A 27,049-nucleotide genomic window follows, 5' to 3' on the forward strand; every position below is an offset into this window, starting at 1 on the left:
CTACCTCCTCTCACCTGCCCACCGCCCCCCCACCTGCCCACCCCAGCCCACCTTGCCCGTAAGCAGCACCAGGCTGGTGTCCGGGTCGTAGCTGGGCAGCAGGGTCGAGGGAGCCACGTCTAGTCCCAGCACTGCCAAGGGGCCACCAGCCAGGGCCTTGGCCGAGTACAGGAGTAGCTGGCGCTCACTTCGGCTGCAAGGGGGGACCAGGGGGCAGAAGCAGGTCCTTAGAGCTGGAGGGACTGGGGCAGACTTCAGCAAGAACCCTGATCTTGTTGGGCTGGGAAGCTTCAGGGCCTTCATTCTCTTTCCTGGTCCAGCCCTCAGAACTCCTGGCCTGGCCTAATGCAAGAGTGTCCTAACCTGCCGCCCTGCCTGGGCCCCTCCTCCCCTACTACTGCCCCCTCCACTGCCCTCCGAACCTCCTCAGCACAGTCCTGGCCCCAGCACCTGTGGACAAAAGTCTGGATTTCTCTCCCCACATTCTGCTTCTCGTCCTCTGCTCCAGCCAGGCTGGTCAGCTTTCTGGCCTTTCTGCCCAGACATGAATGCCCTCTCCTCTGGGTCTCTGGTTACCAGCCCCTTTGTGATCCAGTTCACATGACACCTCCCTTAGGAGGCCCTCTCTGATCCCTCCTCCAAAGCGCCAAATGCCCATCCCTTGGACCTCTCCAGTAGGCTTGGTTCTGTGTTTCATGTGCTTTACCTGGTTCCCACCAGGCATGAGCTCCTTGCAGCAGGGCGTGGCTCTCATCTCTCTGGGCCCCCAGTTGACTCATTCTTCCTCCCCACCTCCCTCCCTCCCATCCATCCAACCTCCCACCCACCCACTCATCCATCCATTCATCCATCCATCCATCCACTCATCCATCCATCTACCCACTCATTCATCCATCCACCCACCCACTCATCCACCCATCCACCCACTCGTCCATCCATCTACCCATCCAGCCAGCCAGCCACCCACCGATCCACTCATCCACCCACTCATCCGTCCGTCTACCCATCTACCCACTCATCCATCCACCTATCCACCCATCCACCCATCCACCCACCCATCCACCCACTCATCCACCCACCCACCCACCCATCCATCCATCCATCCATCCATCCATCCATCCATCCATCCAGTGAGGGGCAGGGACAGCTTCTGCACGCCTGACAGGTGTATGTGTGCCTGGGGAATGGGGACACGGGTGCCTGCTGAAGTCTGGGGATGGGGATGGTGGGCCCTGAGTCCTACCTGTCAAAGCCAGATACCAGCAGACAGTGACCATCACACACCCAGACAACGCGGGCTCCACGGGCCCCCTCAGGCCCTGGGCCTTCCTGTTGGGATACAGCACGTAAGGCCCAGCCGCACCCCCGTGGCCGGGTCTGAGAGCCACCCCCAGCCCATCTTGCTCACCTGTAGTGGCTCAGGGCCACTCCGAGGCTCATAGACCCGTAAGTGCCCATCTTTGCAGACAGTGGCCAGCTGCTGCCCGTCAGGACTCCAGGCCAGGCCAAAGATCTGGGGGCAGGTGGGGACGTGAGAGGTAGCCTCTTGCCTTGTAGCTGGGCATCTGCCTCCATAACTGTCCTACCTGGTCCCGGTGGCCCTGTAGCCTCAGCCGCTCAGCTCCAGCCTGAAGGTCCCAGATCCGGACAGTAAGGTCGTAGGACGAGGAGGCCAGCACGTTGGCTGCCAGCGGGTGGAAGCGCAGAGAGTAGATCTTTTCTGTGTGGCCTGGGGGCGAGGCATGGGGTGACGCTGAGCCCCTCAGGAGCCACTGCCTGCCTCCCAGCCCCCTCCTTGGGCCCACCTGACCTGTGAGCATGGCCTCAGGAGTGGTGAGCACCTTTTCCAGGCCCTCAGGGGGCACCCGCCACAGTCGGATCCTGGCGTCCTCCCCGGCTGCAGAGAGCGCAGGCTCAGGCTCATTACTGCTGGGTGCAAGACCCCCGGGCTCCCCCTGCCCCCATTCAGGACCCGGGAACCTCCTTGAGCCCAGTGCCCAGCCTCCTTACCCACAGCAAGGCGGTGGGGGTCAAAGGGGTCCCAGGCCAGATCAGTCACAGCTACCCCATTCTGCAGCGTGGGCAGCACTGTGTCAGGCAGGCGGCCAGGCTTCTGTAGCTGTGGGAGGTGCCCCCACCCCGAGGCCCATCAGCAACAGGCAAGAGAGCCCGGTCCCCAGGGCCTGCAGGGCAAGCAGAGTGCCCAGGCCCCAACCTGTGCAGCCAATGCCCCACCCTGGGTCGCCCAAGCTCCCTGCCTCAGCCACCTCGTGCTCTGAGCCCCAAGTGCCCACCGTGAGGCCCCAGAAAGTGAGGGGGGCAGTGTGGAGTGGTGGAAAGAGCTCAGGCTTGGGACTCAGGTGGCCTGGGTACAAATCCCAGCTCTACCACTTACATAGCTGTGTGACCCAGCAGGTCACTAAATCTCTCTGTGCCTCACCGCTCTCATCTGTAAAATGGGGATAAGAATAGCACCCCCGAATGGGGCAGGTGGGAAGATTAAAGGGGATAAGGGGACATGGGTGCCTAGCACATGGTTTGTGCTCAGAGAATATGAGCTGCTATGGGTACCCGATACCCTTAGCATCCTGCAGAGACCTGAGGGGCAGCCGTGGTGGTGGGGTCCCTCACCTCGAGCACGGCCACCTGCCCACCGCTGCTCAGCAGGGGCACAGCCACACGCAGCCGGTTGGCACAGAAGCCGTCGCTCTCGCCAGGCGTGGTAAGGTTGAGCCCTTTGAGGTTGGTGATGTGGCTGTCTCGGTGCAGGACAGTGCCCTGAGCGTGGCGGAACTTGGAACTGGGGCCTGGCGGGTAGCAGGGACATGGAGCCACGTGAGGATGCCCTGCCTGCCCACCCTGCGCTGTCCTGCAGGAGGACCCCAGACCAACCCTGAGTCCCGGCTGCCTGCTTTCTTCACTGCAAGATCAGGTAGGGCGTGTGCCCAGGCCTCTCCTGGGCCAGCCAACACAGCTCGCCCAGAAGGGCGCCAGGGAATGAGACCTGAGGTATCTCGGTGGAAGCCGGGCGCTCCAGGGACTGTCTAGGTCAACTTCTTACAGATGAGACTCACTTTACCCACAAGGACGAATGACTCCACCAGGAAGGGAGGTAGGACTTGGGGAGGGGGAGGCACGTCTGTGGGGGAGGCAGGGCTGTGGGGGGAGGCAGGGTTATGGAGGCAGCAGGACTGTGGGGGAAGCAGGGCTGTGGGAGGAGGCAGGGCTGTGGGAGGGTAGGGCCGTTAGGGGAGGCGGGGCTGTGGGGAGGCAGGGCTCTGGGGGGAGGCTGGGATCTGGGGGGAGGCAGGGCTGTGGGAGGGCAGGGCTGTGGGGAGGCAGGGATGGGGAGGCAGGGCTGTGGAGGAGACAGGGCTATGGGAGCAGGCAGGGATAGGGGAGGCAGGGCTGTGGGGGAGACAGGGCTATGGGGGCAGGCAGGGATGGGGGAGACAGGGCTGGGGTATAGAGGAGGATGGCTGGGGTGGGGGTAGACAGGGCTCCCACCCTCACACACTGACCCAGCAGGCTCTGCAGTGACCTCTGGCTGGGGCTGGTGCCGATGCCGCTGGTGCTGGATAGCGAGGGCCCCAGGCTAGAGGGCGTGGAGGGCGAAGTCAGCGAGGTCAGTGAGCTGGGAGGGGAGGAGAAGCCCTCCTGGGGGAGAAACACTGGGTCAGCCAGCACGCCCCTGGGGGTGTTGGCCAAAGAGAGAGGGGATGCCCGAGTCATCACTCTGGGCCCCTCCTCCCGGCTGTGGGACACTGGGCTGGGCATGAAGCCCCATTGTGGGGCATGGGGTAGGCACATAATCGCAGACAGGGGCTGGGGGTAACACGGGGGTGAGCTGAGCTTTAGGCTATAGGGACAGCAGGTGGCAGCTGCCAGCTCCCAGTTTTGTGGGAGGGCGGGCCTAGAGTAGTTAAGATCTGCCAGTTTTTCAAGAGAAGCCAGAAATCTAGATTTTCATGTGAAGTCTCTCACTTTCTAAGTGTTTGCTCAGTTTAGAGAACACTGTGAGGTTCTTTACGCTTCATGCGCTTTCTGTCTGTTATGCTTAACAGCTAGAAAAGATAAAAAAGACCATTGGGCAGGCGAACACACTCGCCAGCTCTGACTCAGGGTCCCCACTGTGATGTTGTGATGGGGCGGCTAAGCGGGCAGCCCTGGCACTCACGCTGGGGTCCGCATCGCCCACAGGCATCTCTACAGGCTGGGCCACATCAGGGGGAGGCTCTGCAGGGGGCACCAGGCGGGAAGTGAAGCTGGAGTGGGGTCGGCGGGCCGGGTCCAGGCTGACCCTCTGCACCTGTGGGGAGAGGCCAGCAGTTGAGGCAGGAGGGATAGGAACGGCAGGGGGAACAGAGGGCAGCTGAGAGAGCGCATAGCCGGACTGCGGGGCCGTGAATGGGGCTGCTGCCTGTGGGCTCCCAGGGGCTGGTGGGGGCCTGGAGCAGCAGCCAGGCCTTAGCCCTACCTGCTGGTTGCTCCCAGCCCACCAGGTGTGGGGGTCGGAGGCGGGTACACAGCCTGCGGCGTCTGGGAACAGGTCCTCGTGGAACTCCACAGCCTGGTGGCAGACAGGTACATGGCTGGTGAGGCCTGGGTCCCCCAGGCCCTCCCAGACCCTCACCCAGTCCCCCCTTACCTTGCGGGGCACGTGGTAGCTGATGGGAACAATGGCTGTGTCGCTCAGCTGCAGGACACGGAGCACCTCGCAGCCCATGACAGCCAGTGCCCGCCGGGGCACGAGGGCTGCCCCCCGCAGTGCGCTCTCCAGGAGGCACTGGGTCACTGTTGGGGACACCGTGGGAGGAGGGTCAAGGTGGGTGGGGGAGGGAAGGGGAGAGGGGGAGGAGGGCAGGGCTTACCTGGGCTCAGTGCCGGCTGCTGTGGGGCCACCTCGTAGCAGGACAGCTGACTCTCACCCTGAAATGAGCCCAACCTGAGCACCGCTCACTGACCACCCCCTGGTGGCCTGGGGCATGCCCTGGAAGCACCAGCTATCCTCTCCACCTCCCACCCGGTTCCTCTCCCAGGATCTGAGCCCCAGAACCATGGCAGACATCTACCAGGCCCTGACTGTGTGCTGGGCACTGAGCTGAGCCCTCAGTAGACTTTAACCAACCTGTTCGTCATCACTGTGCATGGAGTGAGCACCGGGGGTATACGTTCAGTATTTACAGAGTGACTACTGTGTACTAACACTGCTCTATTCTTGGCCTTGTCCTCATGAAGCTGATGTTTTAGGGGGGTTATAGTCACATGACTGTGCGGATGAAGACGCAGGGGACCGGATACGCGGAGCCCCTGGCGGATGCTGCTCAGCCGGGTGGTGGTGGAGCCTAGGCAGTGCTGTTCTAGTTCCTCCTTTCTGGGGGTGGAGGGCATCCTGCACTCCCCACTCTTGCAGCTAGCTGGTTAGGTCAAAGGTTGGGGCCACCCCTGGCAAGTGAGGGCACCAGCCCCGGGGGCTGACACGGGTGGACATGGGTCGGGGCTCCAGCTTCTTGCTTACCTTTCCTGCCAGGACCAGGAGCCCGGAGTCTGGGTCCAGCAGGGGCATCAGAGACCTGGAAGAGAAAGACCTAGTCGGCAGGATGCGGTCAGCCGCCCGTGGGCGAGGGACAGCAGGATTGTGAACCTCATGACCCCAGACAGGGGCTCAGGCCCAGCGCCACAGTGGCCAGGAGCAATGCGGCCCCTCCAGCTGCGTCGAGCCTGGTCCCCCAGACCCCTCCGCCTCCTCTCCCTGTGCTACCAACACACCAAGCACATCCCCATGTCCCAGCCTGTCTTCCTGGGTCCTCCGTCTGCCCACCTGCTTCACGCCAGGACTTGTGCCAGGCACTGGGCACAGGGGAGCCATCCCCTTTCTGCACTTCAGATCCCCGCCCCGGGCTCAGCAGCTCCAGAAGACCCCACACACATTCTGCCCCTGGTCCCACCTCGGCCAGCCTAGACATCAGGCCAGGGAAGGCGAGGGTGGTGCCAGAACCACAGATTCCCTCCACCCCTACCCAGTGCCAGTCAACCCCAGCGTACCAGGTCTGCACTAAGGTTTGGGGGCCATCTACTCAGTCACCTCACGCTCCTGGGGCCTTGATGACATCTTAGAGACTCGGAACCCGACTCCCCACCAGCCTTGAGCCCCCGTGCCCAAGCCTGAGCCAGGAGCCGGGAGCCGGGGCTCTTTTGCCACCGTGCTTCCCTGCCCTCCCCATCCTCCATCCCATTTCAGAGCCGGAGAGGCCTAGGGAGGGGCAGTGGCTGGGAATGTGGAGGGCAGGCTGGAAGCCCCCAGAGATCTTGCTGCCCTGTGCCCATCTCGTCTCAGCCAACGGCCTGTCGCTGCTCAGGGATTTACGACTCCCCTCCCTGTGCCCTGCGGGGCCCCTCTGCAGCCCCCAGTCCTGCAAGCACTCCTTTCTGGCTCAGGCTCTGGGGAGCGGGGGACAAGGAGAATTCGGACGGGTGCCTTCATCCATTTCTGTGTCTTGCTCCTGGTCTTGGTCTCACATCCCTGGGGACCCGTGGGCCTGGACCCCTACACAGATGCTGACACTCGCTCCACACAGAACTCCGTGGTTCTCACTGTGGTTCCAGTGGTCAGAGGTCACCCAGCTGTGGCAGCTGCCTCTACCCCTCACCCAGGCAACCAAGAGCCCAGCCCCCTTCCTCCTCCTCTGCCTGTTCATCCCCTCCCGGCCAGCTGCCCAAAGCTGCAGCCCATCCCCCCTCCCCACCCTGCCAGGAGCCAGAGAATGGACTGGGAAGCTGGGTGGGGCCCTGAGTGTCTCCACAGCTTCTTAGAGTGCCCTGGGCCGGTCACCTGTGAGTAACGCAGCTTCTCATTACCTCGGGCTGGCAGGGTGAGCTGGGCTCAGAACTGCCCTTCTTGACCTGGTCTGACCACTGCCTGCTGCAGGGGAGGGGGTCGGGGTGGGGGGACAAAGTGGGTGTGTGACCTGGGGTGCCCCCCATGCTGATGCTGGCTCCACTGGGGCCGGATGCAGGTCCCTTCCACAGTTGTAACAAAGCTTTCACTCACTCATTCATTCACAATCATTCATTCTTTTGGCTAAAGCTGGCCTATGCCTGGTCCTCAGCTCAGCCTGCAGGTATGACCAGAGATGAATGCAACAGACCCCACCTCTGTCCTCAAGGAGCTCATGGCCTGCTGTGAGAGACAGACACAGTCCTACAAATAAACACGTGAAGGAAAAGTTCTCCAAGGACACACAACAAGGGGCAGAAGGGCCTGACTTTGGTTGGCCAGAGGGGAGGGGGTGTTCCCCATGACCCAAAGGTTAAGGAGGAATCAACCACATCAAGGGAAGAGAGTTCCAGGCAGAAAAAGCAGCACGTACAAAGGCCCTGTGGCAGGTGGGTGCATGGCCTATCTGAGAAACAGGGAGAAGGACAGCATGGCCAATGGGTGAGGGTGAGGCTCAGGATGGAGTGGGCAGAGGCCAGACAGAACGGGGCCTGGTGAATCAGGAGGGGAGTTCCTCCTCCCTCTGTCAGACGAGCAACGAAAAGCTGATGGCACGTCTTAAGCAAAGAGGGACAGGATCAGATGTCCACTGAGCAGAAATCACCACGTGGAGACAGGCAGGAGGAGTGGAAACACGAGGTGACGTGGGGCTCAGGGCAGAGTCTGAGAGCAAGTAAGCTGGGGTGACTTGTTACCTCGTCGCTGCCTTGGTGAGAGCTGGGGAATGGGCCTGTGGGTTCCGCCATGGCATTGATGGTCACCTGTGCTCTAAACCAACCTCGTTGAGAGGCTTGACCTGGCCTCCCCACAACCCTGCCCCATCAGCCCCAGTTGGCCAGCCCACTGACTCAGGCGCTGGGGGTGTGGGGGCAGGAAGTCACAGAGGGCAGGGCTGGCTCCTCCGACAGGTCAGGCCGGTCTTCCTCGCCTCTGGCAGAGCCATTTGGGCAGCTCCACCAGGTGGGAGCATCCTGCCCGCCACGGCACGGGCCAGGAAATGGGGTCATGGCACCTGGCCCCAAGGGCTGGCCAATAGGTGGCACAGGGCTGATCCCAGGCCTTGTAAAGAGAGCCAGGCTGGGTCTGGGTCTGGAATGCAGAACCAAGCCCTAGCCTGGCAGAGGGCCAGAGGTGGTGAGAGCTGGCACAGGCTCCTCTTCCGCTGCCATGGCTTGCGGGGAGGGCTGACATCTGAGCCTGCCACTGAGAAGGGCTCCGACATGGGTCCGGGTCCAGGGGTCTGCTTCAGACCCAAAGTCTAGAAGGTCTAGAGCCCAGATCTGCCCCCACCCCCAAGCCCAGGTCCCTGAAGATGCAGGATAATGGTGGTACTGAGTAAGTCACGTGGGGGAGGGTTACCACCCTGATAATCCCAATATCCCTGCAATCATCACAGTAGAAGTATGGGCTGTGCCTGCTGGGAAAAGCAGCTTCTAGAGTCCTCCTCTGCTTCTCCCCATCAGACCCACCACCTAGACATCCTGGCATTGCCACCACTCCAAAGCAGTCCAGGTCCCTTAGATCTGTCCCTGTTACCAAGGCTGGACAGTGGGGACCCCCTGGACCAAGCCCTGCTCCACACTCCTTAGCTCCCTCCCCTCATGGAGGCTCCAGGTAACCAGGTTCCAAGGGGGAAGGTGCCTTGAAACCATATGAGGAAAGGATGGACACACTGGACAGACTTCTCCTGGAAGCTGCTCTTGACCCTTTGGGTCGATGGGAGCATGGCCTGTGTGAGTCCAGCTCAGGATCGGGGTAGGGGGTGGACCTTTTAGGCAGGGGGGAAATCTCTCTATCAGTGAGAACTCACCACAGAGGTGACCTGTTCCTTGGGGAAAGGGAAAGTCAGGCTGGAGGGGCCTCTGTGGACCCTCTCGAGGGTCTTAGGGGACAGAGGGCCCATGGGCAGAGACACAGGGACAGTCTGACTAGAGCCACACAGCACCGACTGCAAACTCAAATGCTTCCCGGACCAGGCAGGAAACTGAGCGAGTGAAGCAGCCTGGTGTGAGACAATTGGGACTGGTGGGGACTGGGGCATGTGTGAGCTCAGGCCTTGGCCAGAGGGGGCAGCTGCCACTCAGCCCCCATCGAGAGTTCCTGTTCAAGGCAAGCTGGGAAGTCCCGTTTTAATGTGCAATCGCCGGATTTTTCAATGTTGGCAATGGCTTCAAAGTTTTAAAAAGTCCCATACAGGCCAAATGAAACACAGCCGAGGGCCAGCTCTGGCCCAGGAGCAGAGGTTCACAAGCCATGCCCCACATCCACATATACCAAGAAAACTATGCAGTGTGGACCCTCGCCCGTCCTGAAAAGGGACCCTCTATGGAGAGGGCCCAAAGAGGCTAGGAGCTGAGAGAGGAAGTCTGGGTGGCTGTCCCAGCTGGACCCTGCTGAGCCCATTAGCAACTGGACACGGACACCATCCTGCCTTCTGGAGGTGATCAGGTCCTCCAAAGACCACATGACCCCCCTGCTGGTGTGGCTCAGCCTCCTGGGATAAGCCTTCAGGGTCATGGAGACTTCAGCTGGCCCAGCCAAAGGCCCTGGCTGCAGGCCAGGCTGAGGGGGTGTCCTGGGGCCCTCTGGAAGTTGGGAGCTGAACTGAGTCCCAAAGGCTCTGAGGCATGACTCTGACCGCAAACACGGGGCGGTGGGGGGAGGAGGCAGGGGAGCCAGAGCGTTTTCCTGGAATCCTCCAAGGCAGGGGATTTTTCTGGACTAGTTCAGCCCTGGCACCCGCCCCTCCTGCCCCATCTAGAGCCACTGTCAGCTGCACCCAGGCCCCACCCACTGAGGTGAGGCCCAACCTCTGACCTCATCCTGGCCCCCCCAGCACATTCCGGCCTTGAAGCTGCCAGTAAGCGTGGGGCCTTGGGCAGACTGTCACATCCCCTTCCTGCGTCTCAGTCCCTTTGTCTAAGGTGGGGAAGGTGGTCCAGGGACGCTCACGGCCCTGACAGCTGTTATGGCTAAAAGGACCCCAGAACTCAGATTTGGTATTAGAAGTTGTACCTAGGAAGCTCTCAGAAGGGCTCTGTGTGGCCTGCTCAGAAGTTTTTGAAATTGGGATTAGCTACCAACAATAACGCTTTGAGAGATTTCACCTAAAAAATCCAGATTTCCAGTTTCTCTTGAAAAATCCAAAGCTCTGGCAGGCTGGGGCAGGTCATGGGGGCTGAGCCCTTACACCAGCTCCCACTTCCCCTACCCGCTCAGCCCCCGCTTCTCCAGGTCTCCACAGCTGCGGGGGCCGGCTCCTCCAGTTTCTCACCTGCCTGTGTGTCATGAGCATCCGGGTTTGGGACTCTTGGTCTCACTCAATATTCCCTTGCTTTTTACGCTAAAAACAGCGACCTGCCCAGGGTCATACGGCAAACTACTGGCACACCAGACTGGAGCGAGGGACTCCTGACGGGCCGGCAAGGTCTTTTCGGCCCGCCTGGTCGGGAGGTGGCGAGGTGAGGACCAGGCTGCCGGACCAGTTGACCCTTCAGCTGAGGGGAGGCGGGTCTCCGTCGGCCCCGCCCCAGCCAATAGGGAGCCTCCCCGCCCCCCTCCCGCGGAGGCCCCGCCCCCGGCTCTTAAGATGCGACCCGCCTCCTGCGAGCCGACTCCGCAGCCCGAGCCCGGGGCGGGGAGACGCGGACGCGCTGCCTCTGGACCCCCGGACCCAGCACCCCCTCTGGCCCGGTCGGCCGGGAAGGACTCTGAGGTCGCGGCTCGCCCCGCCCCGCTCCTGCCGTCGCCGCCTCCCGGTGAGTGTCTGCCGGGCTAGGGGGCTGCGGGCGGGGGCGGGGGGCGCCACCGGCGGGCTGTGCACACGCGCCGATCACGCGCGCGGACCCCCAACCACGCACACGCACTTAGGGCGGGCATGCGCCCCCAGCCGCGCGCGGTCACCTGGGCCGACTTGGTCTCCCGGCGTGCGGGCCCCGTGCGCCCCCTGCCCGCGCCTGGCTCGCCCCCTCCTCCGGCAGTCCCGGGGCGCGGAGAGCCCCAGGCCGGGGTGGGCGCGCGCGCATGTGTGTACATGGCTCACCGGCCGGCGGGGCTTCAAGCAGACAAAATAAACACCCCCTCCTTCGCTTCCTCCTCCCACGGCTGGGCCCTCCGGCATGACCAGTTTTATGAATCAAACCCCTTTGAGGGGATGGCCAAGCCATAGTCTTAGGTTACTCTTACCTCCTGGAGGAGGTCAGTCTGGGTCTGGGCCTGGAGCCCCTGGTGCCTCTGCAGATGGGCTGCCTGGGGTCCTGAGGGCCCTTGTCACTCAGGGCAGAGCCAGGGGCCACAGGCATGCAGCCCTGGGGAGGGGTGGGGGGGTGACTGGCAGGTATCTGATGCCCCATCCCCCTCGGGATGGTGGCGGGGACAGACCTTGGCTGGCTGGGGCCCTTTGTGCTCCAGGTATTAGGGTGCCCCATCTCTGCCTCTGCCAGGAAAGGGCTTTTGCTCAGGCTATGAACTCAATGGCCTGGAGCCAGCCTAGTCCTTTGTGTCCCTGGGCTGGCAGCGCTTGGGCCTGAGGGCTGCCGAGGTCCCCTGTGGTCACTGGCAGTCCAGCCGATTGGTGCCAACCATTCTGCCTCACCCTCATTCGTTAACGATTACCACACCAGGGTCGCTGACCGCTTCTCCCACTGTGGCCCAGGGGTGGAGTCTGCAAGGTGGGAAAGAGGAAGAGGCCCTGAGGGTCCTGGTGTCCCCCTTCTTGCCTTGTGCACCAAGGGCAGGTGAGGCTCTGGAGAGAGGCACCAGGAGCCAGAGCCCCCCTCCCCAGGCCAAGAACTTCTTGGGCTGGGAGACTGGACTAACTCTCAAAGGACCCTTCCCACTAGGGTGGACTCTGGGTGCTGCGGCATAGAGGGGTGGCTGGGCGGGTGCCCTCTGAGTGGGGTCCATTCAAGCTGGCCCAGCGGGCAGTGAAGTCCAGTATGGGCCCAGCTGTTGGCAAGGCCCAGTAGGGATAAGACAGGCGGGTGGGGGGATGGGAAAGCAGTCCCCTGAGTTTGCTGTCTTCTCCCAGGGGAATCAGCCCCCGGAGCTTCTGTAAACAGAGTGTCAGAGGCAGGAAGAGGGCTCTGGTAATGAGCAGCCCAGCTGGATTCCCTCCAGACCATTATCTAGCCTTTCCCGGGCCCAGGGAAGAGGATGAGTACACGCGTGCCAGTCTGGGGGCCCTGGGCACTGCCTGTCCCCACCTCCCCCAGGCTCTTGCGGCTGCAGACTGAAACAGCTACCCTGGGACCTGTGGGTCTGGAGGGTCAGATGGGGCTGGTGTCCCAGGGCATTTGCTGGGATGGCACCACTCTCTCCAGACTCTGGAAGTCAGGGAGGGGGTTCAACATGAGAAGCCCCTCAGACACTGCCCAGGCCTGTGCTCTCCCTAGGAAGCTCCCTCTGGTAGGCAGCCCCAGGGCCAGGGAGATGCCCTAGGCAGGAGATGGGTCCACAGTTCCTGCCTCTCCTTCCTGACACCCCCACTACAGCCCTGGGGGAGCTGGGACAAGTCCCAGGCAAAGAGAGTTGAATCCTCGTGGGGGCTTGTAAATGGACCTCATCCCTGGGCTGGGCAGCTTCTGGGAACAGGAAAGTGGGGGCCCAGCTGGGCCCAGGCGGCAGCTCCCACCCCGGCATGCCTGCCAGCCAGTTCCCCTCAGTGACCAGAGAGGCTAGGTGAGCATCTGCCCACAGAAGCATCTCTGACCACTAGCAGGCCCTGAGCTCATGGGAAGGGCAGCAAGGTCACCTAACTGGGGTAGTGACCCTTCCTGGAGCCCCCCTTAGCTCTCCTTAGAGTCCCCTTCCTGGGATGGGGAGCCCAAGGCTCTGCACTGCCAAGAAAACCAGCTCCCCTCACTGCTGTGGAATTTGGAGAAGGGGGAGGGTGTGTGTGTGTGAGTGTGTGAGCACGGCCCAGTGGGCGTGTGTCTGGCGTGGGCGTCTGTCTGCGCGCGCGTGACTGCAGCAGGGCCGTGTTTGGGGGTGGGCAGGGGTGCTGCAGGAGTCCCAGTGCACCACGGGCGGGCGGGGGCTCAGCCTTCTTCCTTTTATCGGTTTCCACATTCCAGAGTCAGCCGGATTGCTTTCCCTCAGCTGGCTGGGCCGCCTGGCCAGCCAGGCCCACGAGCCTCCCCCGCTTTTCCTCATTCCAGCCTCCCTGGGTATGAGGAGGCTGGAGCAGGCTCCCTTGGGCCACCTCGGGTTTGGGGGGTGGGGACAGGCGAGGGGCCAGTTCTTCTCCAAGGCTGGGGACGGCACCCCCCCCCCCCCCAGTCTCCTCCGGGGGAATGCAATAAGGCTCTGACATTCCTCAGAGGCTGCCTGAGAGATTTAATTAAGGAGGGAGAAGAGAGCTGGCTTGCACTGAGAAGGGGCTACAGCTAGGGTGGTCACTGGGGTCCCTATGAGCCTGGGCTCTGGGCCTGGGCGGGCAGCAGTGGGAAGTGAGAGGCCCCTGGAGGCGGCAGGGTTGTGGCTCCCCTGGTCAGTCCCACCTGCCCACTGATCACCTCACAGAACCCCGGAAGGGCCACTTCTGCCACCAGGTGACCAAGAACCCTGGGCATGGGGACAGTGAGAAGGGCAAGACCCCCTTAGGGGCCACTTCCTTCTCAGACCCTGTCTAGGCTCCAGACAGCCTGGGCCCAGCTGGCTTGGGGCTGGTGGCCTCCCTTGGTGATTAAGGTCCTCCTCTGGCAAATCCAGGGTTAATTGCAGGGTTAGGGCCTTACTTGATGGGTGCTTGGCTCTGGGTGGGGACAGGGCAGTGAGGAAGACCTATGTTGGAGCCCAGCCCTGGTGGCATCACATTTGCACGTGCCAGTGGTGGCATCTGGACTGGCCCATTTCTAGTTGGGTCACAGCCACCACATAGCTCCTAGGGCAGCAGGTGTCCTCTTCAAACAGAGTGGCACCTCTCCTGACTTGAGAGGGCACATCCCGCTGCCCTGAGGGCCCATCTGAGCCAGAGACTTGCCTTAGTCACTGGTCTCCCTGCCCTGGGCTGACAGGTCTGGCAGTTGCCAAGTCACCCACGGTGCTGTGGAAGGCACCCACCTGGGGCCAGGCAGCTCCTCTGTGGTGGAGTGGGGGGTGGGGGAGGGCCCAGCTCCTGCTCTTCTAGTGCTGCCAGCTAGCCACACCTGCTCAGGGATCCAGACCCCTCCCTGGACAGGGAGACGGGCTGACGTCCAGACTGTCCCCCTCTGTAACCCTCTGCCCCAGGGTCTGAGCCCTGGCTGTACAGGAGACTCACCCAAGGAGCTTCTCCAAAACACAACTCTGCCTGGGCGTCACCCCAGAAATTCTTATTTAATTGGTCAGGGGGTGGGGCCCGGGCATCAGGAACTTTCCAAAGCTTCCTAGGTGATTCTGATGTACCGCTGGGGTTGAGAAGCCCCTGGCATTATAGGTGGGAGACGGAAGCCCAGAAAGGGAAGGGAACTGGAGGAGATCACGAAGTGAAGTGTCAGGGCCTTTTCTGTAGAATGAGCAGAGCCGGCTGGGGGTGGTGGATGGAGTTAGAAAGGCAAAGATACTGAGACTGGTGGGAACCCTCAGCTTGATCACAGGGCAGGGCTACGGCCCCCACCCAGAGAGTGGGCCGTCTCTGAGGAACCTGGGCAGGCCCGGGCCCCTTTGGGGGAGCCCAGGACAGAGACCCTGATATCTCTGCCTTACCGGGCCAGAGGCTGCTATGCCCCAGGGATGGGGAGACGGGAGGACCCAGCCAGGGCCCTGAGCCTCCTCAGACACGTCAGCGAAACCGGAGCCAGCCGTCCTGGCCGCCAGCACAGTCCCGCCTGCCTGGGGGGTTGGCAGACTCCTGGGCTGGGCTGCTGCCAGGCCTGGCCGGCAGTGCTTAGCCCGGGCGGGCCAGCACTGGGAACCAGAGGCCCAGAGCTTCGGGGTCGGACGTGCAGCACCCGGCCTCTGCATCCTCTCTAGCTAGGGCACAGGAAAGGGGTGTGCTGGCTTCTGAGTCTTGTCTGTCTGTCCGAATCTCTCCCCTGCCAGCCAGGCACACAGCTTTCCCCAGGAGCAGTGTGGTACTCTAGCCTGAGGTGTGATGTGGTCACCCAAACCCCTGGGTTCCACCCACTCGCCAGCCCCTGCCTGACCTAGGCTCTGTGTGTGAGTGGGTGCCTCCAGGTGTGTCCCATACTCGGGGCTGTGTGGGGGCACTCTGGGTCCCCCTGAGAGCTCAGATGATGATGTCCTTACTCATAGAGCCCCTCCCTCTGCTCCCCCCCGCCAAGGTCATATGCTAAAGGGGACTGGCCAAATGACAGCTCACTCCCCCCACCCCCTTCCAGAACTAGACACCCCTCATCAGGCCACTCTCTCCAGCTCCTCCCGCTCTCCCACGCCGGAGGGTGGAGGGTGGAGGGGAGTGGGCAGCCTTTGTGTGGAGGCCTCACCCTGGGCCCAGGGGGCCTCCTGTCTGTGCTGAAAGCAGGGTGAAGCCCCTCTCATACCATTGCATCCTCACCCCATGCACGTGGAAGGCAGGTTTTATGGGTAACAGGTTTATGGGTAACACCCTTAGTAGCTAATGTTTACTGACCACTTAGAACGTGCTCCAACTACAAACTAAACAGCCCTGAGAATCAGGCACTATAGCCAGCCCCCCCACTTCACAGGTGGGAACTGAGGTGAAGGGTCGAGGCCAGGCTGTCACGCAGCCAGGCTGTGAATGCAGGCAGTCAGACCCTAAAGCCCCATCCCAGCAACTGTCCCCTGGAGGGTGGCAAGGCCAGCAGCAGAGCCCAGGCCTCTGCCTCCCGCCTCTTTCTACACACCGTGGTGAGGCCAGGCCAAGGTGAGGCTGTGTAGAGGCCGGGTGGAGGAGGAAGGGCATCGACCCTTTGCCCACCTGCCCCCCCACCCCCCAAATCCCAAGGCTACCTCCAGAACTCTCCCTACACCCTTTGCAGAGGGAAAGGTCCCACCTCCCTGCCTCGGGGTCAGAGGATCAGATATCAAAGCCCAGGCCCCTAGTCCTTCAGAGCTGCTGAAATTGCACTGGCCAGGACAGCCGTGACCCCGTGACCCCGACAGACACCTCCAGCCCCAATGCACACACACGCCAGCATGCGCCCAGACAGGCAGATAGCTTCCAGAACTTGTTACAAGAACTTCCCCATTTATAAACAGAACAACACAAAACTACAACCCTGGGTGCTCAGAACAACTCCAGAGAGTGAGGCAGGGCTGGTGAGAAACTGAGGCCCACCACTGAGAAGGGACCTGGGAAGCTATTTAGGGGCAGAACTTGGATCCAAACTCAGGCCTCTGTCTCCTACCACCCCTCTACAGTTAGTCTTTGCCCTCTGGGTCCCCTCTGGGGGCTGTCTGATCTGCTCTTGGTGCCAGAAGCCCTATGGCGGAACTCCTGGAGCTGCCAGCCACAGGCTTGCAGTTTTCCAAAGCTGCAGTGCCAACTCCTCGCTGGGCGGCTGGAGTGGGGCTCAGGCAAAGGTGCTCACACCTGCATCCTCGGGGGTAGGAAGCAGGTTAGGTGCTGCCTGCTGGGGTCTCCCCAGCCCCAGATGCCAGCCCTGCTCCCCACCGACTCAGCCAGATTGCCACTCTCTGGCCAGAAAGACCCACTGCGTCCCTGCCTCCCTCCCCTGTGATGACTTGACTGATTAAAGGGCCAGCAGACTATGGAGTGGAGCCCAGAGCCCATCCTGGTCCCTCTAAAGACAGAATAGGGAACACCTCTTGGCATGTACCCTAGGCCCCCAAGGGCCACACACTGGCTGCTCAGTGCTAAGTGCTCCCAGTCCTGGGAGGTGTTGACTCTGAAACGCCCAGGTAGACAGATGGAGAACCAAGGCGCTGAGAGAAAGCCGCTGTCTGTAGCCTCACAGCTCGGACGCCCCTGGCCTAGGGCTGCCTGACCGGAGTGTGAGCTCTTAACTATGACCTTATACGAGGCCCAGGGGGCCCCAAGCCACAGGGGTGGCCAGGCTGGCCACGTGTAGGGTCCCCTCCCACCTCAGAGCCTGGCTGCTCCCTTCCTGACCCTGCCTGCCCCGCCGGGAGGGCTGATTCAGGGGGAGGCGGCTCACCCCCCACATGGACATGGGGGGCGGGGGGTGCTCACAGCCCACATCTGGAGGCCAGGCCGCACCCGCTGCCTCTGAGTCAGTGAGGGCGGAGTGGGTCTACGCAGGGGAGGAGGCCAGTACAGCACATGGATCCCCCTTGGGACGGCGACGGCGGGGCCAGGGGCCCATGAGGCCTCCCAGGTTCCAGTCCAAGTTTCATCTGAGGCTCAGTGCGAGGACCTGCCCCATCGTCCACTTAGCAGAGATGAGCCAAGCGGGCTCTGGACACAGGGGAGCAAAGATAGACAAGACCTCCCCTTAGGGAGGGGATGGTACAGCCGGTACCCTAGAGAGCAGGGGAGGCCCCCGCTGGCCTCTGAAGGGCAGTCATTGGTGTGAACTAGTGAGGGGCAGAGGCTGATGGCCCCTCTTTCCTGGCAGAGGGGGCCCTGCAGGTGGGCAGGGCCTAGGCAGGCCCAACCTGGGTGACAGAGCTGGCCCAAGATCACAGTGGCCTCCCAAGTGACTTGTCTAATCTGTCCCAGGACCACCTGCCCCTCCTCCACCTCACATTTCCAGAGCCCAGGTCCCTGGGGGAGGGCAGCCCGATAGATGGCAGTGGGGCAGAAGCAGGCTGGATGGGGGGCCGTGTTACCTGCCATGGCCGGGAAGACTACTGGCCGGCGTGGGGGAAGGGGAGGCCGAGCCCCAGCACAAAAGGCCCTTGTGTGAGCAGGAGGCGCCTGGAGGGGAGGGGTGCCAACCACTCGGGGACTCTAGGAGCCCAGAGTGTGGGGACTGCTGCTGGGGGTGGTCCCTGAGCTTCCCTCAGGAACCTAAGCGAAGTGGGGAACGTGCTAGGGCCTCATCCTGTCTTGGGCAGGTCCAGCTATGAGCTGGAGCCTGGAGTGACTAGGGGAGCCACCCCCACCCAGGGTAGGACTGGGCTTCGCGTCAGAAGGGCAGGACCATCCCAGGCGCAGGCCCAGCCGCACCTGGACATGGTTGAGGACCTGGGCTCTGGCTCAGATTTCCCGACAGTGCGACAGCAGCATGTCACAGTGCCTGCAGGAGCCCCCCTTTCTTCTATCATCTGGGAGTGATGAGAACAGTTTCCACCTGGAATGGCTGCCGGGGGCGGTGGGGGGAACGGATGACACGACTAAACGAGGTGGCTGTAAATGTTCCATGGTGCCAGGACACGGGGAGGGCTGCTGCTCCTCTCAGCGCTCGGCTCAGAGCAGACCCCAAGAACTGGTAGATGAGCCAATCTGTGGAGCGTTTCCAGGCCTGGCGCTGCCTCTGGGTCCACCATGCAACCAACCAGTGTCCCCGAACTGAGCCCTGGGTCAGCCCAGGGAGGCTGGACTGCCTCACCTCTGGTCCTATCATCACACCTCAGAGATGGAGGATCTGATCTGAAGACCAGGGTCCTTGCCTCCCTACCCCCCACAGGGGGACACCTGCTCCAGCTCCTCTCTGCCCCCTCCCCCAGGAACTTTCCCGCTGGCCACATCCTGGTGGGCCCACAGCTCCCGTCTTGGGCAGGTCTGACTTCACAAGTGGAAAAACACCAATCCCATAGTTTCCATGTGAAGTCTTCCCGCTGCGGTTTCTCCTCACTTGGAGGACACGGAGTGTGGCGGCAGGGGCCAGCGGCCCGGGGCAGCCAGCTTCTCCGCTTACGCGCTCAGCTGACTGCCCCGCCTGTCTCTCCTAGACACTGCAGAGAGGGGCTGCTGCTCCAGGACCCCCCATCCTCCCTGCTTCCCTGTCCACCTCAGCAGAGATTTGGGGGGCTGGCGGGGAAGGCACAGAGCCTGATGCTTTTTGACCACATGTTCTCTCTGAGCCACAGAGAGGCGGGAGGGCTGGGGTTAAGGAGAAGGGAGTTATTCGTGGTCACTGAGTGTTTGGGGGCCAGGCCTCCCTCTGCATGCATCAGCCCACTGAACCCTGGTGACAGCGCAGGAAGTAGCAACTAATATCATAACGAGGTCATGTGACTGCTCCAAGTCACACAGTGAGGGAGTGACGGGGCTGGGATAGGAACCCGGCCTGGGCACTAGGGACCTGACTCATAACTACTGTGCACTGTTGGATTTGGGGGCAGGGAGTGGTGAACGGGGCTGGGAATTCCCTTCTCAGTCCTTCCTGGCGTGGCTGTCCCCTGAGCCCCTGACTCACGGTCTCCTGTCTCTCCTCTCTGCTCACAGGGACCAGAAGATGCGCTCCAGGATCCCCCCACCCCTGCTGCTGCTGCTGCTGCTGGCCCTGGGGCCTGGGGTGCAGAGCTGCCCATCTGGCTGCCAGTGCAACCAGCCACAGACAGTCTTCTGCACTGCCCGCCAGGGGACCACAGTGCCCCGTGACGTGCCGCCCAACACGGCAGGCCTGTACGTCTTTGACAACGGCATCACCACGCTTGACGCAGGCAGCTTTGCTGGCCTGCCGGGCCTGCAGCTCCTGGACCTGTCCCAGAACCAAATCGCCAGCTTGCCCAGTGGGGTCTTCCAACTGCTTGCCAACCTCAGCAACCTAGACCTGACTGCCAACAGGCTGCGCGAGATCACCAATGAGACCTTTCGTGGCCTGTGGCGCCTCGAGCGCCTCTACCTAGGCAAGAACCGCATCCGCCACATCCAGCCGGGCGCCTTCGACGCACTTGACCGCCTCCTGGAGCTCAAGCTGCAGGACAACGAGCTGCGGGCGCTGCCCCCACTGCACCTGCCACGCCTGCTGCTGCTCGACCTCAGCCACAACAGCCTCCTCGCCCTGGAGCCCGGCGCCCTGGACACTGCCAACGTGGAGGCACTGCGGCTGGCCGGCCTGGGGCTGCGGCACCTGGACGAGGGGCTTTTTGGCCGCCTGCGCAACCTCCACGACCTGGACGTGTCTGACAACCAGCTGGAGCACGTGCCGCCCGCCATCCGGGGCCTGCGGGGCCTGACGCGCCTGCGGCTGGCTGGCAACACCCGCATTGCCCAGTTGCGGCCCGAGGACCTGGCCAGCCTGGCGGCCCTGCAGGAGCTGGACCTGAGCAACCTGAGCCTGCAGGCCCTGCCGCACGAGCTCTCGGGCCTCTTCCCCCGCCTGCGGCTCCTGGCGGCCGCCCGCAACCCCTTCAACTGCGTGTGCCCCCTGAGCTGGTTTGGCCCTTGGCTGAGGGAAAGCCGCGTGGCGCTGGCCAGCCCCGAGGAGACGCGCTGCCACTTCCCGCCCAAGAATGCTGGCCGGCTGCTCCTGGACCTCGACTACGCTGATTTTGGCTGCCCAGCCACCACCACCACGGCCACAGTACCCACCACGAGGCCTGCAGCATGGGAGCCCACACTCCCACCTTCCAGCCCGGCTCCCACCTGGCTCAGCCCCACGGAGCCTGCCACAGAGGCCCCAAGCCTGCCGCCCGCCGCCCTGCCCACTGTGGGGCCTGCCCCCCAGCCCCAGGACTGCCCAGCGTCCATCTGCCTCAATGGGGGCACCTGCCATCTGGGGGCGCGAGGCCACCTGGAGTGCCTGTGCCCCGAGGGATTCACGGGCCTGTACTGCGAGAGCCGGGTGAGGCAGGGCCCGAGGCCCAGCCCCGCCCCAGCCACACTGAGGCCACCCCGGCCCCTGCCCCTGGGCATCGAGCCTGCGAGCCCCACCTCCCTGCGAGTGGGCCTGCAGCGCTACCTGCAGAGCAGCGCCGTGCAGCTCAGGAGCCTCCGCCTCACCTACCGCAACTTGTCGGGTCCCGACAAGCGGCCGGTGACACTGCGGCTGCCTGCCTCTCTCGCAGAGTACACGGTCACCCAGCTGCGGCCCAATGCCACCTACTCCATCTGCGTCAGGCCCCTGGGGGCTGGGCGGGTGCCTGAGGGCGAGGAGGCCTGTGGGGAGGCCCGCACGCCCGCTGCTGTCCGCTCTAGCCACGCCCCGGTCACCCAGGCCCGTGAGGGCAACCTGCCACTCCTTATTGCCCCTGCCCTGGCGGCCGTGCTCCTGGCTGCGCTGGCCGCCGTGGGGGCGGCCTACTGTGTGCGGCGGGGTCGGGCTGCGGCGGCTGTGGCTCAGGGCAAAGGGCAGGTGGGGCCGGGGGCTGGGCCCTTGGAGCTGGAGGGGGTGAAGGCCCCCTTGGAGCCAGGCCCCAAGGTGACTGAGGGTGGTGGGGAAGCCCTGCCTGGTGGGCTTGACTGTGAGGTGCCGCTCATGGGCTACCCAGGGCCTGGCCTCCAAGGGCCCCTACCTGCTAAGCCCTACATCTAAGCCCAGGAGTAATGGACTGCCTGGGCCAGGCTCTTAGCCCCACTGGGACCAGCCAGTGCCCTCCAGCTGCCAGACCAAGGAAGTTCTCAGATGCATATGACAAGGACACGTTAGGGCGGGGGCTGTGGGACCACAGCAAGTCCCTGCCCCTCTCTGGACCTCGGTCTCCTCATCTGTAAGATGCTGGGACCCAGGTGATGACCTCTAAGGTCCCCCTGAGCCCGAGTGCCTATGAGGATGGCTTCTGGCCCTCTGCAACATGCAACCCTAGGGCGGGGCTGGGTGGGATGGGCCCTGCCGTGTGCTGGTAACACAGGCCCCCCCACCCCAAAGAGACTCTGGGGGCCAGTGAAGGAAGCCCCCAGAAAGCAAGCAGAGGGAGAGTGGGGCTGGGAACGGGGCATGTGACCCCAGCCTCAGCCCCAGGGAGCGAAGGAACAAAAGAAACTGGAAAGAAAGATGCTTCAGGAACAAGTTTTGCTTTTGTTAAAATATATTTATAAGAAATCTTTCCCATTTATTCTGGGAAAATGTTTTTCAAACTCAGAGACAAGGACTGTGGTTTTTGTAAGACAAACGATGATATGAAGGCCTTTTGTAAGAAAAATAAAAGATAAAATGAGTGTGTTTTTCTGCAACTGCCCCAGGTAACTGGGCTGGATGGAGGGAGAGTGAGGGTGCAGGCTGGGCATAAAGGGACAGCCCTCTCTGTGGGGAAGGTGGGGGCCAGGACCCCAGTGGGCACTGGGCACTGGGCCCTGGTCAGCATCCCCTGGGCTCGGGAGGGCTGTTACTGCGGGCCATGCCAAGAAGGGTAGCCCTCCTAGGTGTCCTGCCCTGGGCTGTGTCCACCCAGCCTCCACTGAGGTGCCCAGTCCAGCCTCCCACGTAGGAGCAGGGATGAGAGCTGGGCCACTTCCAACCTGGGGTAGCCTTACCCTACCCAGGCCCGGTCTTCTGCCACCTGGAGCTCAGTGCTCCTATGAGAGGCTGGGGGGCTCACAGCAGACGCAGGCCAGGAGGGTCCCAGAGGGTCCCTCCTCAGGGACAGGTCTGGCAGGCAGTTCACCGCCTGCCTTCCTCTGTGAAGGGGGTGCCTCGTGGATGGTCCTGGACCAGGCGGCACGACCACCCCAGCCCTCCCTGCAGTCCTGTTGCCCCTCCACTTGGGCTCAGGCTGGGAAACCTTCCTCCTGGCCTCCTGCTCCAGCTGCAGAGAAGGGGCCTTGGTGGAGGGGCACACGGATCTTGAACAGCAGGAAGCCTCTGTGGGTAGGGAGGGAGGGGCCGAGCTGGGGCTGTTAGGGGGCCTGGCAACAGGACCAAAGGTCTGGGGCCAGCTTAAGAGGCCTGGGGCCCTGTGATGCCCCTTTACTCTCTGCACTTGGGATGTGCCCAGTCTTTCCAGAAACCCGGGAAGTGGGAGTATTTTCCAGGAAGGCCACAGGCCAAGGTGGGGGCAGGGCCAGGGATGCTGAGTGCAGCTCCGGCCTGAACCGAGGTGCTGGGAGCTTGGGGACAGTGACGGATACATAGCACCTCTTCCTATGACCCTTGGGGAGGGAGGGGAGGGGAGCCCTGGGACCTCAGAGAGGCCCTGCAAAGGCTGGAGCGAGCCTCCCCAAGGCCCCATGCCCACATCCCTCTGTGGGGCACGGCCCCTGGCCCCCAGCCTCACCCTGGTGGGAAGGAGGCAGCCCAGCCAGACCTGGGGAGCAGGCCCTGCGGCTCGAGGAGTTGATGTCAGCGCCGAGTCAGGCCCGGCCACGCGAGGCTCTGGATTCAATTAGCGGCTGCTGAGGATTCTGGCACTAGAAGGGAGGAGGCAGGCGGTGGGTCACTGCGGGCAGAGGGTGGTGGCAGTGGGCCTGGGTGGGGCCCCTTCTTCCTGAGGCAGCAGCAGCGGCAGCAGCCCAGGTGGATTTCCTGTGGGCCTGGGTCCCATTAGGGGAGCGGCTATGGCGAGGCCTGCCCTCCCCCTTGCTGCCCCATCAAAGGGGCCATTGTGGACCTGTGGCGGCTGCCGAACACAGAGGCTGCTGAATAAACGTTTTCGGTGCAAAGCCAAACCTGGCCTAGTGGGACGGCACGGGGTGGGGTGGGGTGGGGTGGCGGGACCCAAAGAAAGGGGGCTGGACGCTCACACCAGCCCTCGCAGAAAAGGTATTTGGGGTGCACTATCAGATCAGGGGCCAGGGGATGAAGGGAGGGCCAGGGGCTGAGTCGGGGACCAAGCCAAGATGCAGCCCCTACGCAGGGCAATCCCAACGGCTGCAGGCCAGGGGCCGGGGGGTGGTGGTGGAGGAATGCCAGCCCCCGATTGCCGGGTCCTCACCGCCACAGGCCCTGTGCCGCACATGCTTCCATTTCAGGCCCAACCATCTCTCTACAGAAGAGAATCGCAGGCTGGGAGAGGAGAGACAGCGGCCTGCTCACTGAAGGCAGGGACAGGATCCCAACTCCCTGGCCCAGGAGGGGGTTGCAAGCCTTGGGGGAGGGCTTGGGTCTCCAGAAGAGGGGTGGGGCCACTGTGAACAGCAGAAGCTACCGCAGGGCAGCTCCCAATCTCCAGGGAACATGCTGGGGTATGTGGCCCATGCTTTGGCTGACAGCTGGGCCTGGGGTTGGGGGTCTGGCTAGAGGTGGACATTTCAGTGTCAGGAAGCAAAGACGGGATCCCAACCTCCACCCTGCACAGGTTTGCTGCTGGGGTGACCTCAACAGCGGATCAACTTTTCTAGCCTCAGCTGCCTGGGGAGAAAATTCCCATCTTCCTGCAGTCCAGGGCCAACACAGTTGACCACTCACCCAGCCCAGAAGCCCCACACCTGAGACAGGTGGTGTTTCAGTGTCTCAGACTGGAGCATGAGCTGCTCCTTGAGCGCCTACCCCGCCAGTACCCTACATCTCCACCCTGCGCTGAGCACAGGCAGTGCGGGGGGGCCATCAGCGGACCTCCGCCTGAGCCTAGCTTTTCACCCTGGGCTACGACCCCAATGCCCTGTTCTTCCCACCACGGCTCATCTTCCCTCAGTGAGGTGCACTGCACAAATGACAGGGATTAGCAGGGAGGAGGCCACAGGTGGGCGCTGTGACAGAGTGGGGGCCCTGGTTCTCCCTGGGAGAAAACAGGGAGGGGCATGTGCCTGACCTCTGACCCCCTCTAGCTCTTATAAGAGCACACACTGTTCTGCCCGAATTGAGATGGAAAATTTGTAAAATAGGGAAAACAGTGAGGCGGCTGCGGTGGAGACCCATGGCACCCCGCACACTTTCATCTTCAGTCCAGTTCACTCAACAGCCCCCGACACCCCAGGGAGCCAGTGGGGGTTTCTAGATTCCAGGGAGCCTGGTGGGGGCAGGGAATCTGCCACCTCTCAGGCCAGACTGGAGGCTGGCATGCATCCCTGGTATCCACCAGCTTTGAAGAGGACCAGAGAGTCCCCACTCCTCTGCCAAGGGTGTGGGCCTGGTGGGGCAGGGGCCGGAGGGGGCGGGACACTGGCCTGGCCGCCCATCTGGGAGTGATTTGAAAAATTCCAGGCCTTGCTGGCTCTGAGAGGCTATTCTTAACTGCTATAATTACAGGGTCAGCCTTGGCCAGTGGCACCGTGGGGTCTGGGCATCGTTAACTCCTCCAGGGGCCACGCTAGGGCTGGGCACAGGCTGCTCCACGGGAGAGGGGGACCCATCACAGACCAGGGCGGAGCCTGGAAGGCAGGAAGTGGTAGGTGGAGGAGCACTTGATGGCTAGTGCTGGGTCCTTTTCTAGGCTGGGCCAGCGCCCTCCCTCTGCTGGGGGCCCCTGTAGAGAAGGGGCTGTCTGGCCTGGGGACACGTGGAGGATGAGATACCAGCGCAGCATCAGGGCCCGGAGATGGGGTGCTGGACATGGAGCCAAGAGGCCCAAGAGCTCTGATTCCTCCAGCACAGGGGGTCCTGGTGACTTCCCCCTGAATCTCCAGGGCCCAGAAGCAGGCAGAAGCCTCGCACCCACTGTGTGGTTCTGAGGAAAGCACTGGATCTCCCTCAGCCTTGCCTTCCTCATCTGCAAAACGGGCGTCGCCAGCTCCTCAGCCTCCCCCTGGGCTGTGAGAGAGGATGGCAGCGGAGGATCACTGCCACCCTGAAAGGTACCCCTTCTCCGAGAGCTCTCAGCTGGGGGACACCCTGGCAGGACCTCTTATGGCACTCGGCCTTCCCCACACCAGACATGGCCCTCGCTGCTCCCAGGGCTTAAACAGGTCACTGCGCCCTCTGTGACTTAGTTTCCCCAATTGTGAAATGGAAGAGAAAGGGTCTGAATAGATAGCCACGGACCAACGCCCCCTCCTGGCTCTGACCTTCACAGATGCCTGACTGGTTGGTGGGGAGGGAAGGGTGAGGTCCCAGCAAGCTCCTCTGAGAGTCACAGCTGAGCAGGGCTTAGGCTTCAGAACGGGGACCAGGTCCCCGCCTTCTCCTACCCCAGCCAGGGTGGTCCCCCACCCTCCTCAGCTGTGACATGGGTGGTCATTGCTGTGGGCCTCCTGGTGCCTGAGCTGCAGTGAGCCTGGGCCATCCCTGCACAGAGCTGGCTTGGCCCAGACCCCAGAGGCACTGCCACAAACCTTCCTGCACACACTTCTGGGAAGGATGGAAGGATGAGGCACACTTGTACTCCTAGGTTGCCTGGGTCACCCCCTGCCCTACGACAACCAGGGACAGGTGTATGGCTGGGGCTGAGGAGGTCTCATTGAGCCGACGAGTCCAAGGCCTGCCTCCCTCTGCCACTTGTGCCTCCCAACCTGCCAGCCCGTCTATCCCCATGTCACTCCATGTCACCCTGCGTCCACCCTGCTATCATAGCCTCGGGTCTCCTCGGCCCTCCGCCTCACAAAAACGCCCACAGCAAAATCAAGTGCATTCCTGCGTTTCCCACCAATGTGTCTGCCGGGTCACAGACCCCTCCCCAAATGCCAAAACACACCAGCATGAGCCCCCAGGCTGGAAGCCTGCTCCATGACCAAGGGCCCATTCTGCTGCTAGGGCCACACAGGATGGGGTCAGTCAGGCTTACCTGCTCACATGGGGCTGCATCACCACCCCTGCTGGTGAAGCTCCAGGGGGCTTCTGCCGGCAGGGCCAAGTGCAGGTTTCTTCTGCAATACCCCAAGGCCCGGCTCAGGCCCCCATGACCACTCTAGTGATCAGCCCTCCCTGACAGGAGCTGACCAGGGTGAGGCTGCTCTGGGTGGATCAGCACCCCCGCTCTGCAGGTGACCCCCACACGGCGCATCAGGGGCACTCACCAGTGGTGCTCATTCACAGACCTGGGCTCCAGTCATCATCTGGGCCCTCAACAGCCCCCCAGCCCATCCCAAAATGAGGCCACTCCTACCCGGGCGATGTGTCCAGGGTAAGGGAGGTGAGGGCGCTGGAGAAGTGCCGGGTGTCCCAAAGCTTCACTTCACGCTCACGCATCTGTGGGGAGGGGACAGAGAGGGGCTCAGAGGGGCCCGTCCCTCAGCCCCCAGGGCTCCCCGGGAACCCAGTGCCTGAGGCCACAGCGTGACGCGGGGGTACTTGCCTCAGAGCAGAGCTTGGAGGGCACTGGGGCAGGGTGTGAGTCATGCCAGGGAGGGAGAGTTTGGGTTTTTGTGTCCTGCCCCTTTAAGAACCCTTAGGTGACAAGGGGCGGTTCCCTCCATGGACTCTGGACTTTGGTCCCTGGGGGGGTTGCCACAGTTCCCAGGGTCAGGCT

General features: G+C 62.7%; 2 protein-coding genes across 4 annotated transcripts in view; one reads left to right on the forward strand and one right to left on the reverse strand.

Moving 5' to 3' along the window:
• Positions 1 to 27,049, reverse strand: part of CORO7 (coronin 7) — a 58,707-nt gene that overhangs the window by 3,098 nt on the left and 28,560 nt on the right. For all 3 annotated transcript variants that reach the window (XM_087449552.1, XM_087449553.1, XM_087449554.1), the window contains exons 9-22: positions 26,687 to 26,769; positions 5,519 to 5,573; positions 4,872 to 4,929; positions 4,649 to 4,794; positions 4,478 to 4,570; positions 4,178 to 4,309; positions 3,522 to 3,657; positions 2,632 to 2,807; positions 2,011 to 2,119; positions 1,811 to 1,897; positions 1,587 to 1,729; positions 1,409 to 1,513; positions 1,244 to 1,329; positions 52 to 193 (exon numbers count right to left, since the gene is read on the reverse strand). In XM_087449552.1, the coding sequence (XP_087305678.1) occupies positions 52 to 193; positions 1,244 to 1,329; positions 1,409 to 1,513; positions 1,587 to 1,729; positions 1,811 to 1,897; positions 2,011 to 2,119; positions 2,632 to 2,807; positions 3,522 to 3,657; positions 4,178 to 4,309; positions 4,478 to 4,570; positions 4,649 to 4,794; positions 4,872 to 4,929; positions 5,519 to 5,573; positions 26,687 to 26,769 (1,551 nt within the window). The remainder of the gene's footprint in view (positions 1 to 51; positions 194 to 1,243; positions 1,330 to 1,408; positions 1,514 to 1,586; positions 1,730 to 1,810; positions 1,898 to 2,010; positions 2,120 to 2,631; positions 2,808 to 3,521; positions 3,658 to 4,177; positions 4,310 to 4,477; positions 4,571 to 4,648; positions 4,795 to 4,871; positions 4,930 to 5,518; positions 5,574 to 26,686; positions 26,770 to 27,049) is intronic.
• Positions 10,621 to 21,929, forward strand: VASN (vasorin). The gene is made up of 2 exons (XM_004438118.3): positions 10,621 to 10,755; positions 19,275 to 21,929. Exon 2 carries the CDS (start codon positions 19,285 to 19,287, stop codon positions 21,304 to 21,306), a length of 2,022 nt encoding a protein of 673 aa, XP_004438175.1. The 5' UTR covers positions 10,621 to 10,755; positions 19,275 to 19,284; the 3' UTR covers positions 21,307 to 21,929.

Source organism: Ceratotherium simum, chromosome 26, assembly GCF_057802395.1.
Source record: "Ceratotherium simum simum isolate JZ-2026a chromosome 26, ASM5780239v1, whole genome shotgun sequence".
NCBI classification, from domain to species: domain Eukaryota; kingdom Metazoa; phylum Chordata; class Mammalia; order Perissodactyla; family Rhinocerotidae; genus Ceratotherium; species Ceratotherium simum.

Bases quoted from the DNA above. Each gene is read 5' to 3' on its own strand.
- VASN (XM_004438118.3), top strand. From the start codon at position 19,285: ATGCGCTCCAGGATCCCCCCACCCCTGCTGCTGCTGCTGCTGCTGGCC.